The sequence below is a fragment of the Xyrauchen texanus genome, chromosome 13, assembly GCF_025860055.1.
Source record: "Xyrauchen texanus isolate HMW12.3.18 chromosome 13, RBS_HiC_50CHRs, whole genome shotgun sequence".
Lineage (NCBI taxonomy): Eukaryota > Metazoa > Chordata > Actinopteri > Cypriniformes > Catostomidae > Xyrauchen > Xyrauchen texanus.
In genome coordinates, this window is record NC_068288.1 from 43,906,374 (window position 1) to 43,923,627 (window position 17,254).

Here is a 17,254-nt window from a genome sequence, read left to right on the forward strand (position 1 = left end):
CACATGTGCTCCGCCCACCGCCCCTCCTACCTCCCGCTGCCCTCTGTCAGCCCCGGAGTTCAGGTTCTGCACTCTCCTTCTCTCTCTCTTCCTCATATTCTCCAGCACTCTCGTCCTGCTACGTCTCTAGCTTTCTCCTATCTGCCACTTATTCACTTTACTAATTTGCCTGTTACGTTTTCCTTTCACCGTTATTCACCTATTTTTCCCCCCCATGCACATTTTTTGTTGACACTAGCAACAGGTCACAATTTAAAAATATGCCTAATCAGTTAGATTCAGGAGGATATTTCAACATTCAAGGTTGCAATTCTGGGTAATTCAATGAAAAGGAGATGTTGTTCATTATTTAATTCTTGTTTTGGCCTCAGGGTGTGCTTGATATGTTAGGAGACCACAGCTATACTTCACGGATCGCTACACGGTTCTTCAACGCAGGGTTCGCCTTGCCTAGAGCGATGGCTTAGAAAGCGTGTTAGAACACAACTTCTCACATATAGTGAAGAGTAAAGTTTGTGTCTCCTAACAATGTAACTGAGAGGAATTTAAAAAATAAAGGATAGCTTTTTATTTTTTTAAACAGCCCATCTGTTATTAACATATCTATGATTGAGAGCGTGTCTGAAGCAAGTTACGTTAAAGTGATAAAACTATAATATTATATATTAAATACATTTAGCCTATATTATATTAGATACATATATTTTTTAAATGTGTTTATAATTATTAAAATTAATAATAATCATCATATAAATAGTAATTTATTTATATAATATATCAATATATTATTTAAAATGATAATAATAGTATTTTTGTTTAATTAATTGCCCAATCTCAACCCGAACCCAAAGTTATACTTGGAAAAGTTCACCTGAGACCGGCCCGAAACCAGAATATTTGCCAGATCCTGTTGGTCTCAAGAAGACCTCTACAGCTTTAAAAAATAAATACAAATAAATAAATTCCATACACTTAATTAATTGTTGGTAAAGGAAATAAAGTATCAAGGCTAGCGCAACCAATGACTTAACGAACCATGATTAGCTAATTGCTATTGCTAGGCAAGACATGTGGTATTTAAAATTTAGGGGGAGGGACATTCTGATTAGAGTGCATTTAAAAGATGAGCCATCAATAATTCTGGTCAATTTTCTTGCATTTTAAATGTGTATAACTGCTAAAAGATTTAGGATTACACAATTGAGACATACTGAATTCATGGGGTCTTCAAAACCACTAGCCAGCAGTTGCGCTAATTTAACAGCCTAAGCAGGTTTGCTGGTCTTAGCTGGTCTCCTAGCTTGGTCAGTCTGGTCTGATATGATGATTTTAGAGGTAATGGGGCACTTGTTTGCTGGTCAGACTGGGAGACCAACTAGACCAGATTGTTAAAGATGGAGTTTTTTTTTCCCAGTAGGATAGCTACATGCAGAACCAAAATCAGGTCTAGCCACTAGATTTGTTGTTTTCGGTGATTTTTCTTACATGGTGATCAACACCTATCTCAACACTTATGTGATGTGGGTTGGCAACCCTTCTCTCCTGCAGCCTCATTCTCTGCTACTACTTCCCCGACACATCGACTCGCTGGAACCGGACACGGACCTGCAGTCCCTGGGCAGCACCAGTTGGCTTTACGAACCACGGGACTCTTCCAGACCTTCAAGTAGCACCAAGTATGAGACCACCATATTCTGAAGCAGCGCACTGCCCTTGTCCAATCCCGCCTGCTGCCCCGTTTTAACCCCACGCCCCAAGAACTAGTGCCCTGTGCCTTCTCACTGTGATTTGTAGCCTTCCTCAGGGCAAGACTACTTCCCACACCAGTACCAACCCTGGTCCTTGCCTGCATTGCCCTCTCGGAGAACAGAATCCCTCAACATTTCTTGTCGTCTTGAGTGATGAGCGCTTTCGTGGAATTCCCAGATTTGCTGTCTAACCAGCCTCCTCAAACTCGTCCATCACGATTCAATGATCTCGCCTCTGAAAGCTTCCCTCTTTTATACATTATGCTGAATGTTTACGGTCAAGTCCCTCGTATCAGAGGGCTCTCTGTCAGAAAACCTCTGAACTCGAACCGATGTGTATACGCCAAATCCTACCAAGTAGCTTGGACACTTGTAGCGTTTCGGAGTGGTGGTGGTGTAGTGGTCTAAGCACATAACTGGTAATCTGGTGATCAGAAGGTTGCTGGTTCGAGCCCCACAGCCACCACCATTGTGTCCTTGAGCAAGACACTTAATTCCAGGTTGCTTCGGGGGGGATTGTCCCTGTAATAAGTGCACTGTAAGTCGCTTTGGATAAAGGCGTCTGCCAAATGCATAAATGTAAATGTAAATGTCTCTACAGCTCCTCATCGGAGTGGCAGAACTTTGTTAGAAATTAGTAATTTCAAGAACTTTCTGACTGCAACAGCAATACTGTTTTTTCAAGTTTACGTACATTCACGATTATGAATGCAACATAACTTTCCATTGGCGCTCCTCAAACCCTGTAGCACTAGATAACTTTTGTCCTGTAGTTGGATCTTAGCTTCACCCATTTTCCCACTTCAGTCCTTCGGTTTTTCAAAAGAATCGGTTTTGACATTTATACCAGTGCTTCCTTTTGTCTTACCAGGCGTTTGCAGATCTGAAGGCAGCGGAAGAAAACCATTCCTGTTTAGAGCGAATGTCGCTGGGATTTCAAATGCATTACAATTTTACAAATTAGAATATAGCCCCAAGAAAATGGAATATCCAAAACAAGATTCCTATTCTGTTTTCTCATTGTTTTGGGAAGGAATTTTATTATATTTTAATTCAGTGTTTTAGAAGATAGACATTTCTGTATGCAACGTTTGCTGTTTTACTTTGGCTAAAAGTCGATTTGCATTCTTGAAAGTTTCTATTTTGTCTTGTCTCATTGGCCGTGTATGCACTGCAGCTAAATTCAACTTTCACTCCACTTCTGATCACTTAAATATCATTCTGTTCACACGAAGCTCGGATAATTACAGGAGTCAAAATGAATTTCAGTAGTGTCAATCGAAATTAAAACCATGTAGTGTGTATGAAATCGAACTGAACAACTAGTTCATATATCTAGTTCTAGAAAACCACAGAAAGAGGTGTACGTGTCTTGACTTGTTCGCGAACGTCTCTCCACTGTATCTGCATCCACCAGCCTCAAATATTGTTTATGCTAACATTCAGAAAGATTTTGCATATTAATGTGGCTATGACATATTGGTAGGATAATGGTCTTGGGCTCTTGGCAGACTAGAACTGCTACTGCTAGAACATACAAAGACATGTAAAGCATGTGGTCATGCTGCTACTGCTGCACAGTTGCAACCTAGCTGTGCCTTGGCCAGCCTGGGCGAAAGGCTTTAACGGCTAGTGACCTGACTTATAATGTGTATCTGGACCAGAAAAGCCCAGAGCCTATTTAACTAGTGACTTAGCCTAGCTATGTGTGGATTTATTTAAACTAATGACCTAAGAGAGTGATGTGTGCCAGTGCCTGATTTAGCTATGGCTTACTTTTGATAAATACACACTTCTAGGTGGCATGGCCAAAAGCAGACCTTACTGTGCAAGCTGATAGAATACAAAGCCCCAGCAACCACCTGAGCAAATAGCTTTTTATACAGAAATCTCTCAGCGTGCTGAAGTGAAACTGGCTGATCAAAACTGAGCAAATTTAAATGTTAGGCAAAGAGTATGCAAGTTGATTGGCTACCCAATTACACATCAAAGGACTCATCAGCTTAAACCATGTGAGTGAGCTGATTGGCTAACAGATAACAAGTTCAAAGAACCAACAAGCTTGCACCATTCAGAGTTTTCTGTCTGGACTTAGACAGGAAAAAATAGCTAACATCAAACTGTTAGCATCTTATTTCTTGTTTACAGCCGTGCAACACCAAAACATTTCTATGGTTAATATATGTCAGCTATTGCGAGTTCAGGAGTGACTCCTAAATCCCGCACACACACAGAATGATAATTTCGAGGATTCACTCATAAATTTAATGCGGTTGTCACTCCGAAACTATGCAGTGTGTATGTGGCCATTTTTTTTTTTTCTCACAGTGTGGAAAAAACTGTTTGGGTTTTAATGGATTCTGGCTGTTTTTCACTCTTGAGCTACTGTTTGTCTCTCATGTCCTGGTCTAAAGTTAATCGTTAAAATTATGATAATTTCTCTGTGACGGTGTTGCACATTCTCAGCATCCGAAACATCACGATCAAGCATCTTCATTCATGAATAACTCATTGTTTGCCATTGTTTTGCAACATTTCCTTACTGAAAATTGCCAGAGGCCAACTCTGTGTCCATTTCACTTGACCCATTGCATACTGTAACGTGAATTTTGTGTATTTTTGACACTGTGTTCATATATCTAAAATGTTAACAATATTCCTAACGGATTTTTAGAGCACTGCTCCATCTGGGCTCAGACGACATAGTAGTTTGATTTGGATTTTAGAACATTTCTGAAATTGAGTATATTTTTCCTTGTGTAGCTGACTCCACCTTTCAAGTTTCCGGACACCAAGGTTTGAATTGAAGGAGAATCAGGCGAAACTTTATTTGTGAGTCCAAATGAGGAAGAAATGGAGTGAGTATGTGGGAAAGAAAGAGATGCTAAATTAGCACTTAACTGCCAAATGACAGACTGTCCAAAAATGGCACCAAATGCAAAAAAAAGAAAAGAAAAAAACCTTGAATACCAGACATGACTTAACGGATAACGTGATTTTCCGGTGATATGGAAATGAACACATCAAATAATAAAATCAGACTCAGTTAATGGTCAATTTGAGTAAATCTCATGAAGAAATGTGTCATATTTCAAAAGTCGAAAATCAAAAGGAAAGAAATAAATATTCTGCAAAATAAAAGAAACCTATTTAAGGACCAGAAATATATATTACATTATTTTTATAAATTACATTTTCCCCAAATGTTATGTACTGCAATGCAACGACAAACAAAACAAACAAAAAAAAAACACTTTGTCATAACTGTAAAAAAATGTCCATAACAGTTTTTCTAAATTAAAATCAACAAATACTATTGAAATGTTTGCTTAGAATTGTACTGTACTATATTCATTTACCAGTACTATTATTAAAGCATTATGGTACTGAGAAATTATTATTTTCATTCAAATAATGGCTATGCAAAAAATCTTAATGGTCCTTCAAATAGGACTCTAATGATCTTTAAGCTAAATATTGTTTTCCTTATGATTTTTGGGTGAAATATAGTTCTCGTGAGAATCACTCATTTATAGCTTTGAATAGCCAAGTTGTTGAACTTCCAAAGGCAAAAAACTGAACTGTTGAATTTCTGAAGAAATGGAAAACTGAGCACTGTGTGAACATTGTAACATTTTCGTGTCCAATGCCCCCTCCTCTCCTCTTTGAGCTCTGTGTAGATTTTAGAATTGCATTAAGTTTTATGATGTTTAACATAAAAGGGGGAGACAAATGGGCCAGACATGGAGACATTATGGTTGAGAAGAGATACTCTCATGTAAATCAGCCAAAATATTTTTTATCTGTATGCGAAGAAGCTAAACTAAAATCAGATAAGTGGTTGACGCAATGATTATACTGTGAAATAGCAAAGACGTAGCATATTTAGGCTATTGATTTGCAATATGAAGCAAAACGCTGGATTTCATATCACTTTCTGTTCACATATCGCATTGCCAAACTGTCTAAACATCACATTATTTTAGTTCTACACTGTTAGTTTGAGAAGAATATTGGCACATATGCTGAAAAAAACTAAAAAAGTCCTCTGGGAACACTTCTCCCTAGCTTTCTCTTGGAACTCACTTGAATTTATTTTAAGCTTCCCATAGTTTGAGCAAATATCAACAAATGATTTAACATTCCTATCCTCATTTTTCCTGGTTGGGTATTTGAGGATGTCAGAAATAAACCAGGATCAGGGCTGAATGCTTGCACTTGACCACATGTTAAAGTACCACTGTTGGCCTATGTAGAAGGTAAAGTGATTATGATTAAAAGATGTCTATTAAATGTACTTTTATTTTCCCTGAATGTTCCTATTATTCCGTACGTTCATTGCAATTACCTAAGTAACAATCATTTTATCAAAAATGCCATTGACCCAATAAATTTCAATTGAATTTTTGCTCTACTTATTTGTCTAAGTTTAGTTCTCATTCAATTCAATATTTCTATCTTATTTTACGAATTACACCAGCAGCTGGCTTTGTAATTGGTTTGATTACATTGTTTTTGGAATACATTTTATTTAAATGTTGTACAAACAGACCAAAGCAAAATGAGCCTAACTGAATCACATTTTCTAAAAATAAAAATAAAAATGCTGTCAAACAATCACAATGCAAGTTAAAATTGAAAAACCATCAGCTTGTAATAAATGCACATTATGCACAAATTCATTACGTAACACCCTCACGGTCATAAATATGTTGTCTAGGCCAATGGAAGATTTCATGTAGTTTGGGAGGAAATAAAATGATCTCAAGGCAAAGGTCTGACAAAATCAGTGTATTTTCAGACACATACACACATCATTATAAAAAAAAAAAAAAAAAAAGTGGCCAATTAAACTTTTACATCTACTGTAAAACCAGTGTAGTTATTTGGCCGAGTCTTTGACCGGTGAATTTCAGCAGAGATGATGTGAAATCTTGGCACTGTGGTTTTATCGATCAGGTCGCACCATACCAGGTCTAACAGTCAGCATCATTGGCCGAACGGGAGGTCGCATCATATGTGGTCCGGGCATCATTTGCATATGTCCACCCATTGGCGGACGCATACCTGGACCTTATTGAAGCAAGAGGGGAGAGCGTTAAATCCAGATTGTTTTCAATATGGAAAAGTCCATTGCAATATTGAGTGGCTGACTGTACATTATCCCACTTATTACTTACCAAATATATAAAATGCACATGACATTTTGATTTGCAGATATTACACAAAAATATTAAACCGTGGAGTCCAGCGATTGAGCAATCACAATCAAGTATTTTAGATCTTAGGTTTACAGCGAAGTAAACTTACCGGGTCCTCCTGGGATCATGCCGTGAGGTGGTGGACCCATCATGGGCATCATCGGAGGGCCACCCATTGGTGGAGCTGGTAACATGCCAGGTCTCGGAGGTCCAGCTTTAGGTTAAAATTAGGAAAATCAAGTTAGTTAAAAACAACGGCATAATAAATGCATCAACACATCAGCGATCTGTTGTCTTCAGCACTGCATAACTATACTGCAACTGTGAGGGAGGTTCAGTTTTACAACACTGGCTAAAAATCAAAACAACTACCATTTGGCACGCATATAGAGTTTGATATTTAAACGGATAAATATGTGTAAAGGCTTTTTGCCCATTTACATGAATTGACATCCAGAAGTACTGATATGACATAAATATACAAAAACATTTCTTGGAAAAATCATTCTTGGCCTAGAATCAATTTTAAAAGGAATTTTTTTGCTCCCACATTTTGAACTAAATTCTGACCCTGGTAAATCAGTCATTGACAAACAAGTTTGTCCAAGATGATAAAAACAAGATAAAAATTTTGTTTTAAACGTGTCAAGTTCAAAGGAATGTAATCGAGCCTATGTTGGTTTCACAATTTTTGAAAACCATTTACAGCATTTTCTAAAAAATTAAATAAAAGTGCAAATTATTATTAATATTTGTATTAATTCACAAACAGCAACACATGACAAAAATGGCTGCTTACATTGTTTACACCACATGACTTTGAATTGGTGGACTAAAGTCTTTCTTATAATAATAATTTTAAAATAAAATTGCTTCCCTGTCATTTAAAAAAATAAAAAAGAATTATAATGACAGATTATTTAGCACTACTCATGCAAACATTTAGCCTTTCATGAATTAAAGCTTTAAATGACACTGATTTTACCACCCTGGATGCTAACACATGAGATTTATGACTTTAAGCCCGTATAACTCAGAAATTGAAAGTATGTTCATCATACGCATCTTGTTCTGTGAATCACATTTTCTATGTATTTTTTTATAATTTAAAAGACCTGAAAAAATATTTAAATGTATCCAATTCTTTAAATGGAACAAATGTGCAATCTAAGTAATGTGATAGGCTGTTCCAAGTGGTTGATCAATATTAATTGTTAAAAAAGGCCAAATATCAGCCACTTAATCAATCTGCCTGATAATTAAATCTTGTGTGGTCACCTATTAAATTAAATCAACTCATTTAAAAATATGTACAACTAATTCTATAATAAAACATTAGAAAATAGACTATTCATTTCTGTCCTTAGGACTCTTTTGAGAGCTCAATGACTTACTAATATTTGGATGAGGTAGCAGAGCTGCACCTGGTGGAGGGGCTCCAGGGAACGGGGTGGGGGGAATTTTACCCTGCTGGAAGGCAGCCGCTGGAACACAGACAAAAATAACTTCACAACTGGAGACCAGATGCACTTATAAAACTGTACAGAAGTATGCATCCTGGAGCGATCCCCCAACTCATCTTTTAAAAGATAATTCACGTTAGTGAGTAATCGCCACGTTTCATATGAAATACACATGCTGTTTACAGAACACTTGGTTTACATGCAATAAAATGTTGTTTACGGACTTGTTTTGTCAATGAGACTCTGTGCCTGCTCCTCCATCCATTTCTGATAATAATCTTTCACATTTTCTTTATGTTTACGCCCGCTGCAGTGCGTCTTTCTGACCGATGGCTGCAGAGAGAAAAAAATATACATGCAAAATAATTAATATTTGCACCAAAAACAATGACAGAAATTATAAACAGGTCAGACTTGCATAAGATTAGAGTAACAATGGTAAACTTACAGAGTCGTGTGTAAGGTATGTGTCACAATAGTCACAATAAAACCTGCAAGATCAAACAAATACATTAAAATATTGTCACGGTGCCATGGTACAGTGATGGTATCAGAGTGGTACTTTGAGAACTACCATAATACTGAGTCCAAAAGGTAAATAAATAACAACATGGTATTACTATTGGAATTATCCAAAATATTGGGCATAGCATGATACTCCTTTGTTATTGTGGTACTATTATTATTATCTATAGATCAATTCTATATAAAACAATAGTGAATTAAACAAAATGTAACGTCTAATGATAAAATGCATGTTTTCTCATTTAACGCTGCCCCTTTAAATTCTTTGGCCAGTTCATGAATAATTAATTTGATTTTATATGATTTATTTGAAAGAATTAAAAGAACAGTTTCATCCCTGTATTTTTCACCTGGTCGAGGTTGATCAGGGTTTTATAAAGTAATTAGTAATAAGTAATGCAATTACTTTTCAGAAAGCGTCATTAGTACAGTAATCTAATTACGCTGTAGACGTAATTAGTAATGAATTACTTTTTAGAGTATTTTACCTAACACTAATTATAAATATTACTATTATTATTTTGCACAAACAGAACAAATCTCACTTCCTGTATGCTATTTAAAGCAGATAAAGCACACTGTGTAAACATGTAATAAAAGCGAACACACCCATTTATAATTTTTAACGAATTTAAAATCTGACTTAGCTTAACCGACTAGCTTCTGTCTGAAGAGTGCTGATGCTTTGAAGAATAGTTTCCAAAAAAAATCGAATTATACTACAGATTAATTCATTAAGCTTTGTCGCGAAATTCTGCAGGTTCGTTTTTGTAGATAATTAAGTAAATAAAAAGAAAAGTGTTACTTACTTCGGCATCTTCACAGCGGAACAGCGCGGTGCTAAAATGACCGGATTTAGAATCGACAAACAGAATTTCTTCGCGGCGGGTTTAACGCGAACGCAAGCGCACACTGGCGCCACCTTAAGTTCTGGCGGGAACATGTTTATGCTCAATTATTATTATTATTGGGTCATTCTAAAAACAGTTGACTTTCCGACTTAAAATATAAAAAGTTCAGTTCAGCTCGGTTTACGCCATAAAAGCTTGAGGGTAAAATGTTCATTATTTTTTAAATAATTTCTATTTATATAGGTCAACTTGACTGGTGTTAATTTTACAAATTTTGTTTAATGAATTAAGCAAGAGTTTTAACATTAGTGATGCTATCACCTGTTACAAATTCTCTTAAAAGTAGAATTTTCTAAGATGGTGTCAATAACATAAAAAAAACATACACCACTGATGAGGCTTATATAAATAATTTTTTACCCCAATAAAAATATTTCACATGAAATTCAACAACGTAACACCAATGACCAATTTAAATGAACTGTGGACAAAATGACAGTTAAAATGTAAATTAATAATTTGAGCATCCATTGATAACACCAATGACGTGAAATTAAGGAACACACATTATTTAACCATTTACACAATATAAATGTAAACATTCTTTAAGTTTTTTATTATTTATTTTGTTTTGCACCCTTATGCTTGACCTGAGAAAACAAAATTAGTAAAACAAATAAAAACATCACGTAAATGTCTTAGAAGTGGTGTACCAGTAAAAGGGATTTAGACAGTTTCAGGCATGATGACAAATTCAGATATTTTTTTTATTTTTTTGTAAAACACTATCGAATCTCGTGACATCTGATAAGAATGTGTCTATGTCACATTTCACCACAAAATCAAAACAAAAGCAAAAAACACGACAAAATCATGTTTTTGCAAATGAATACCGTAAATAAATGAATAAAAATAAGCTTGTTTCAGAATCATTAAGATGTTTTGCATTGTACATTCTCATTAAAAACTACCTAATAAGCACCCTGATTCCCATTACCCTAATATGAATCATAATAATATAGCCAAATATTTAGATTGCAAAGTAACATGATAGTACTTGCTGTTCTGCCTTTAATTTATGCTGATTTTAATAATAATAATAATAAACTGTATCCACACACAATCATCCAGATTACACTAACGAGAACTGGGTGTGAAAATGTGCTTAATTGCCTTTAAAATGATGTCACAATGGAAAATAAAAATCATAACGGTCCTTAAAATAAGCTTCATTTTCTTGCTGCGAGATGCCCTACTGTCAACATTTGGCTAATCTTACATTCCCTAACCATCAACAAAGATGGCATTTGCAGAACATTATTTTTTCCCCCAGACAAAACGTTTGTGAAAACTGTTACCACTTGCAGTTTCTTGCCACAGAATATATGTGACAAGAACTTTGATGGATTTCTCAATATTGTTCCATGCAACTGCAAGATGTTTCCTTGTGCAGCTTTTAAACTTTAAGCAGCAAAACCATGGTAACAGGATTTCAAAACAGTACAATGTCTCAAAAATGGGTCTATGAATGTGCCAACACCTTTTGCAATTATATCATCCAATTTCATTATTTTTTAACACATTGCGAGACTGGAGCAATACATAGTTGACACGAGATCGGTCAGGTCTTATTCAGCATAACAGGGGCTGAAAGTGTTTGAGACAGGATGTTGCAGGGTTAACACAGGAAATATTATATCACTTACTAAAGCAACCAAAGCACAGCCTTCTGATAAACTAAGAGTATAGTTTATAAAATCAAACAGATGTTGCAGTAACTTTGTTTTATTGCAAACAGAGAACCTTAATGTGTAAGCAAAAACCTTGCATTCATTTCTCTCTCAACTTCACAAAAGCTGAAAACCTGGACTCGTACATCGCTGCAGGAATTCTTTTAAAATTACCTTATACTGATTTTAATCATAGAAAATATTTTTTTTTTCCTGACAGTGAAGCAGATTAAAAAGATACATGTAAAATACAGGGTTCCCACACCTTTTTACCAGAGAATTTCCATGATTAACGATAAGGATTTAAATATATATATATATTTAATTTAATAGAGATTGCACTCACAAAGAGCAAATTATTGCCTGCTAAATATTTTACAGCTGATCAACTAGTAAAATTAGTATTCGCTAATGACTTTTCCAGGCCTGGAAATTACCATTTTAAAATGTCCTAATATTTCCAGGTTTTCCATGGCCATGGGAACCCAAAAATGTAACTAAACCGGTTTGACAAACTGACCTTTGAGGTTAATGACACAGACACTTTGAGTTCTCATACCTTTTGACCACTAAATTTCCATAAATTCTCCAGTCAGTCACGATTATTTAATATGGAATATGGAAACCATTTTATAAAGACTGTATCAAGAACAAGTTCTAGCTGATTAAATTAAATGAAAATGATCGCATGACTTTAAACTTGGGATAATTATCCCAAAAATGAAAATCCCTCTTATCATTTATTCACCCTCATGTCATCCCAGGTGTGTATGAATTTCTTTCTTCTGCTGAACACAAAAGATATTTAGAAGAATATTTCATCTCTGTAGGTCCATACAATAGAAGTGAATGATGGCCAGAACTTTGAAGCTCCAATAAGCACATAAATGCAGCATAAAAGTAATACACACTACTCCAGTGGTTTAATCCATGTCTTCAGAAGCAGTAGGGAGATAGTTGTGGGTGAGAAACAGATCGGTATTTACGTTTGCTCACTATTAGGGCTGCAAATAACAATTATTTTGATAATCGATTAATCTAATGATTATTAGAACGATCATTTGAATATTTGGGCGATTCTTGCAATGATTAATCATTAGCTCTTAACAGACTATTTAGCTTGTGGGCAGACTTAAAAGGTTGTATTAACCGTGTTTACTAAAAATAAAGAGGACATAATCGTCTTTTAAACATACCTCTAAATTACATTCACTGAATTAAAGGGAAAAAAATAGGTTTTATTAAGTTTAATTCAGTAAAGAAATTCACTGCAGAATAATCCTCTTGTTATCTTTGTTATCAGGTGAATAATCCTCTTGTTATCAGGTGTTTTTGTCTTGTTTTCCAATAAGATACAACGCCGATGTGTTTCCTTTAAGAAGCTTGACACACAAGTTTTGCTTCAGCGGAGCAGCAGCTCCAATTCCACAACGAGTGCGCTTCTATCTTTACTTATTTTGTATTTTTGCATTATAATTCCCTCATACTTTGCAATGTATTTATTGTCGATGTTGTGGATAACGTTGACTAATCATTTCAGCCCTATTCACTATAAATCTCCACCTTTCACCAGCCCTGACCAGTAGGTGGCAATATACACTAAGAATGCAATCATATCACTTCTGAAGACATGCATTAAACCACTGGAGTTGTACGGAATACTTTTATGCTGCCTTTATGTGCTTTTTGAAGCTTCAAAGTTCTGGTCACCGATGACTTGCATTGTATGGACCTACAGAGCTGAAGTATTTTCCTAAAAATCAACATTTGTGTTCTGCAGAAGAAAGAAAGTCATACACATCTGGGATGACATGAGGGTGAATAAAAGATGAGAGAAATACATTTTTTTGGGTGAACTATCCCTTTAAGATTTGATTGATTTCAATAGCTTCTGAATGACTCTGTTTTTGATAATTGGGGAAAATAATTGGGGTGGTTAGCAAAGATTTGAAATCAGCTGGAACAACATTTTATTGCCAACAAATGGGGTGACACTGAGAAACTCAGATTTTTTATTTTATTGTAACCATTATCACATATTGTAGTTTATTTTTAAGATACACATGAAACATGGTTCTGTGCTGTTAAAATAGACCATTTCCATCATATTTTCAGTAACCATCTGGAAATAATGTTAAGTTGGTCCTAAACAAAAGTAATTACAATCGTCCTTTCGAAATGATAAGAATGCCACCATAATGCTGACTGAAGGAAGTCCCATGAAGCCACCATTATCATGTGCTTCGCTTGAAAACTCAAAACCCTTGACAACCATTTGATGCCACGCCTAAATGACCGCCATAATCTAAACGTCTGATTAAATACAGTGACATGACTGATCCATCACTGAGAAACCAAGCCATTTCTGTCCATCCTTAGAGCCAATTATCCTCCCATCGTCAAACACTGGGAAAACCACAGTAGCATTAGTACTGCGGTGCCACCATCACACACACCATCTGATTCACTGTGGCCAGTCTCTAGTTCTCATAGGTTTGATTTAGGTGTCGTGTTCACAGGAATGGCTCTGAGTTCTGTCCGCATGCACAAGTACTCGCCAATGACCGCCATGAGGGCCATACAGGCAACGTTGACAAGCCACCATGACAGGGTGGCGGGGATGTGGGCGTTATAGATCCAGCAGCCAATCATGTGAAAGAAATGCACTGTAACGGTGAAGTCCAGGCACTGTTTTCCACGTCGAATGAAACACCACAGGCCGAAGGCACTGAGAACGAGAAAAGAAGAGACAGAGATCAATAAGATCCTCACACATAGCTATCGTACAGCTTCAAGTCATATGGACTAGTATTATGGTGCTTTTTCTGAGCTCGACAGGGTCTTCTCCCATTCACTTTCACTACATGGAAACAAGCTGTGTGAACATTCTTCAAAACACCTCATTTTGTGTTCCACCTGAGAAAGAAAGTCATAAGGGTTTCTAACGATATGAGGGTGAGTAAATGATGACAGAATTTACATTATTGGGAGAATTATGCCTTTAATATTCACTTACCATGTAAGAGAGTTCAGAATGAATGCCATCATCGCGAGGCGACCTTGCGTTGTTGAAAAGCCAAGAGCCTTCAAACAAAGTATAAAGATTACGGAGTTGCCGTATTTGATTTTCAAAGGGATCAAACTGAAAAATGCAGCACTATTATTTAAGAATTTGGACGTTTATTGACTTTCAATAAAATGTATGTTTTGCGATCTACTACAATCTGTTGATTGCTTTTTTTTTTAGGTAATTACAATGATTTATTTCACAGCTTTCTGGGATACTTGATTCTGTTTGGTCAAGCCATGACATTTTGTTATCAAACATTTTCTGTACAATGATCACTAAACTATTATATCAAATTTTACAACTTTTTCCCATGACAATGTAATGCTATAATCCTGCAAAAGCTTAGGTAGCTTAAGTTTATTTAACAGAAGAATTAATGTAAGTGCTTTTATAAAAAGTATAAGCTTCAGATTTCTGCCTTTAAACCCTAAATAAATTGGTCCCATTCACATCCATTGTAAGTGCACTGTAACTTCGATTTCTTTCTTTCTTTCTTAAAAAAGGAGGAACGAGTCGAAATTAGTTTTTGTTGTAATATTCCTTTAAATGAGATAAGTGAAGCCAGTTCTTACCTCATAGTTGAATATCTGGTCGAGTGATTTACTGGTCTGTACCAAACCATTCACACCAGCCAGCCACAGACCCAAAAAGCTGTAGTATATGCACTGCATTAGGATAATCTGAGAGATGATTAGGACCGGATCCCACACGTAACTGCGGAAATGACTGGCCATGTCGCTGGACGAGAGAGGGACGACACAGGTCCCTAGACAGATGCAACAGGAGGGCTAAAATAAGCCCAAGGGTTTGAGTTTAAATGGGCCAGCCTACCCAAGTCCTGCAAAACAAAGCATAGAGAGACAAACTATTAGCTAGATCTAGTGAGATGCCTTGGTTCAAACGTTCAACAGAACTGAATGTGGACAATTTTTTAAAAGTTTAACAGCAGAAATGTGAAGTTTATAATTTTTAGTACATTTTACATTTACAAGTACTCACATTAATTCAGTGTTTGGTAAGTTACTCTAAAAAGTAATTAATTACTAACTACTAATCACATCTTCTACAGTGTAATTAGATTACTGTACTAATTACTCTGTCTGAAAAGTAATTGCATTACCTATTACTTTCCAAAACCCTGATCAACCACGGCCAGATGGAAAATACAAGGATAGACATGAAACTGTTCTTTTAATTCTTTCAAATAAATCATATAAAACCAAATAAATTATTCATGAACTGGCCAAAGAATTTAAAGCGGCAGCGTTATATTAGAAAACAAGCATTTTTTTTACTTTAGAAGTTAAATTTCTATTTTAAATTCACTACTGTTTTATATAGAATTGTTCTGTAGACTATACAGTATTTGACACAATTACATCAGAAGTAACTGTAATCTAAGTACTGAAAATAAAGAGTAACCCCTTAAAATTTCCAAAGAAAAAGTAATTTACAGTAATGAATTGCTTGGCAATGCATTACACCCAACAACTGCATTAATTCTTGTTAAAACTTGTTTGAGGTGTAAAGTTGTTTAAATCATCAGTTCTGCAGGATTACAGGGTTTACAGCATTATGTCATCATGAAACCAAAGGTGTCAAACTGGATTTAACCCACAGAAAAGACTAGAAAGTGATTGTATCACACTAAAACCATGTTCATTTAAACTTTAGAAACAGTGAGTTTTTCGTTTTCAGACTGGCCCAGTTTACTTCCATTGCATGTACTGTAACCAAGATTTATGCTTTTTAAAAGGAGGGACAAGACGAAATTCGCCTATTTTTTGTAGTAATCAACATTATGCCACAAATGATGAGCTTAAATTTTTTTGAACCCGGGATTTACCTTTAACAACACATATATGATCCCTAAACATGCTGTATAGCAACGGAATAGGAATGACATTATTGCTACATCCCTGCTAAGTAGTCAGCTAACAATTTTGAGAGACTACTGGATGAGTTAAGCAGTTAGTACTAGTAGAATAACAGTGCAAAGGTCTATATATTTTTAAAATCTCCAACAACTTATTACTAAGCGAGAAATGTCAACACTACAATAAGCACTATGGTACATGTATACGTTAATCAATCGGTCTAATTGTATAATAATGTAATAAAGTACAATTTTGACACCTGAAGGGTTCGAGATGTAATGCGGTGATGTTATATGCCAAAATGATCCAAAACAAAGCGCTTACTGTTTATTAGCATCAGCTTGCTACAGCTTCGCTAACATGCGACTTTGGTGACATCCGCTTTTGAGAGTCATAATGTGGTAAAAACTCAAACCCTTGATAAGATGAACCCGCGATGTGCCTGATGTGGTCGATAAGATCTTGAAAGGTAAAGTTAGGTTAGGTAAGTAATGCTTCAGGTTAACACTACTAATAATCAGTTAACCCGGATGCGAAACTTTCATCTGGCGTTCAGAGGTCATCGCCATCTTTACGTCCTGTGACGCACGATCATGGAGCTATAAAATACAAGGGATGCATGCGCGAGACTAGTCTAGTCAACTAAACGGTTCTTATGCTGTTCGACAGTGGAACTACTAGTCGGTTAATATATCCCCCCCCATTAAACTGGTGAAAATTACACATTTAAAATACACATTTAAATTTGCCCTTTTATTTTTACAGAGGTGGCGCTTAAATTACTGTCAT

The 17,254-nt window shown here is 35.8% G+C and overlaps 3 protein-coding genes across 5 annotated transcripts in view; 1 reads left to right on the forward strand and 2 right to left on the reverse strand.

Moving 5' to 3' along the window:
* LOC127654426 (ankyrin repeat and SAM domain-containing protein 1A-like) overlaps positions 1-1,698 on the forward strand; it is a 33,329-nt gene extending 31,631 nt beyond the window's left edge. Inside the window, exon 13 of the mRNA XM_052141616.1 lies at positions 1,585-1,698. Within this exon, the coding sequence (XP_051997576.1) occupies positions 1,585-1,698 (114 nt within the window). The remainder of the gene's footprint in view (positions 1-1,584) is intronic.
* Positions 1,699-6,228: 4,530 nt separating this feature from the next.
* On the reverse strand, positions 6,229-9,810 carry LOC127654449 (U1 small nuclear ribonucleoprotein C-like). Its single transcript, XM_052141651.1, has 6 exons — positions 9,747-9,810; positions 8,861-8,903; positions 8,637-8,745; positions 8,344-8,433; positions 7,059-7,163; positions 6,229-6,821 (listed from the first exon to the last, which is right to left on the reverse strand). Exons 1-6 carry the CDS (start codon positions 9,752-9,754, stop codon positions 6,697-6,699), a joined length of 480 nt encoding a protein of 159 aa, XP_051997611.1. The 5' UTR covers positions 9,755-9,810; the 3' UTR covers positions 6,229-6,696.
* Positions 9,811-13,325: 3,515 nt separating this feature from the next.
* LOC127654450 (protein SYS1 homolog) lies at positions 13,326-17,042 on the reverse strand. 3 transcript variants are annotated; one of them, XM_052141653.1, is made up of 4 exons: positions 16,881-17,042; positions 15,161-15,426; positions 14,535-14,602; positions 13,326-14,246 (listed from the first exon to the last, which is right to left on the reverse strand). In XM_052141653.1, the coding sequence occupies exons 2-4, from the start codon at positions 15,320-15,322 to the stop codon at positions 14,006-14,008; spliced, it is 471 nt and encodes a 156-aa protein (XP_051997613.1). In that variant the 5' UTR covers positions 15,323-15,426; positions 16,881-17,042; the 3' UTR covers positions 13,326-14,005. The 3 variants fall into 3 exon arrangements, with proteins under 3 accessions (XP_051997613.1, XP_051997612.1, XP_051997614.1); XM_052141652.1 differs by having other exon boundaries at positions 13,328-14,246; positions 16,790-17,042; XM_052141654.1 differs by having other exon boundaries at positions 14,104-14,434; positions 16,790-17,042.
* Between the last annotated feature and the right edge of the window lie 212 nt (positions 17,043-17,254).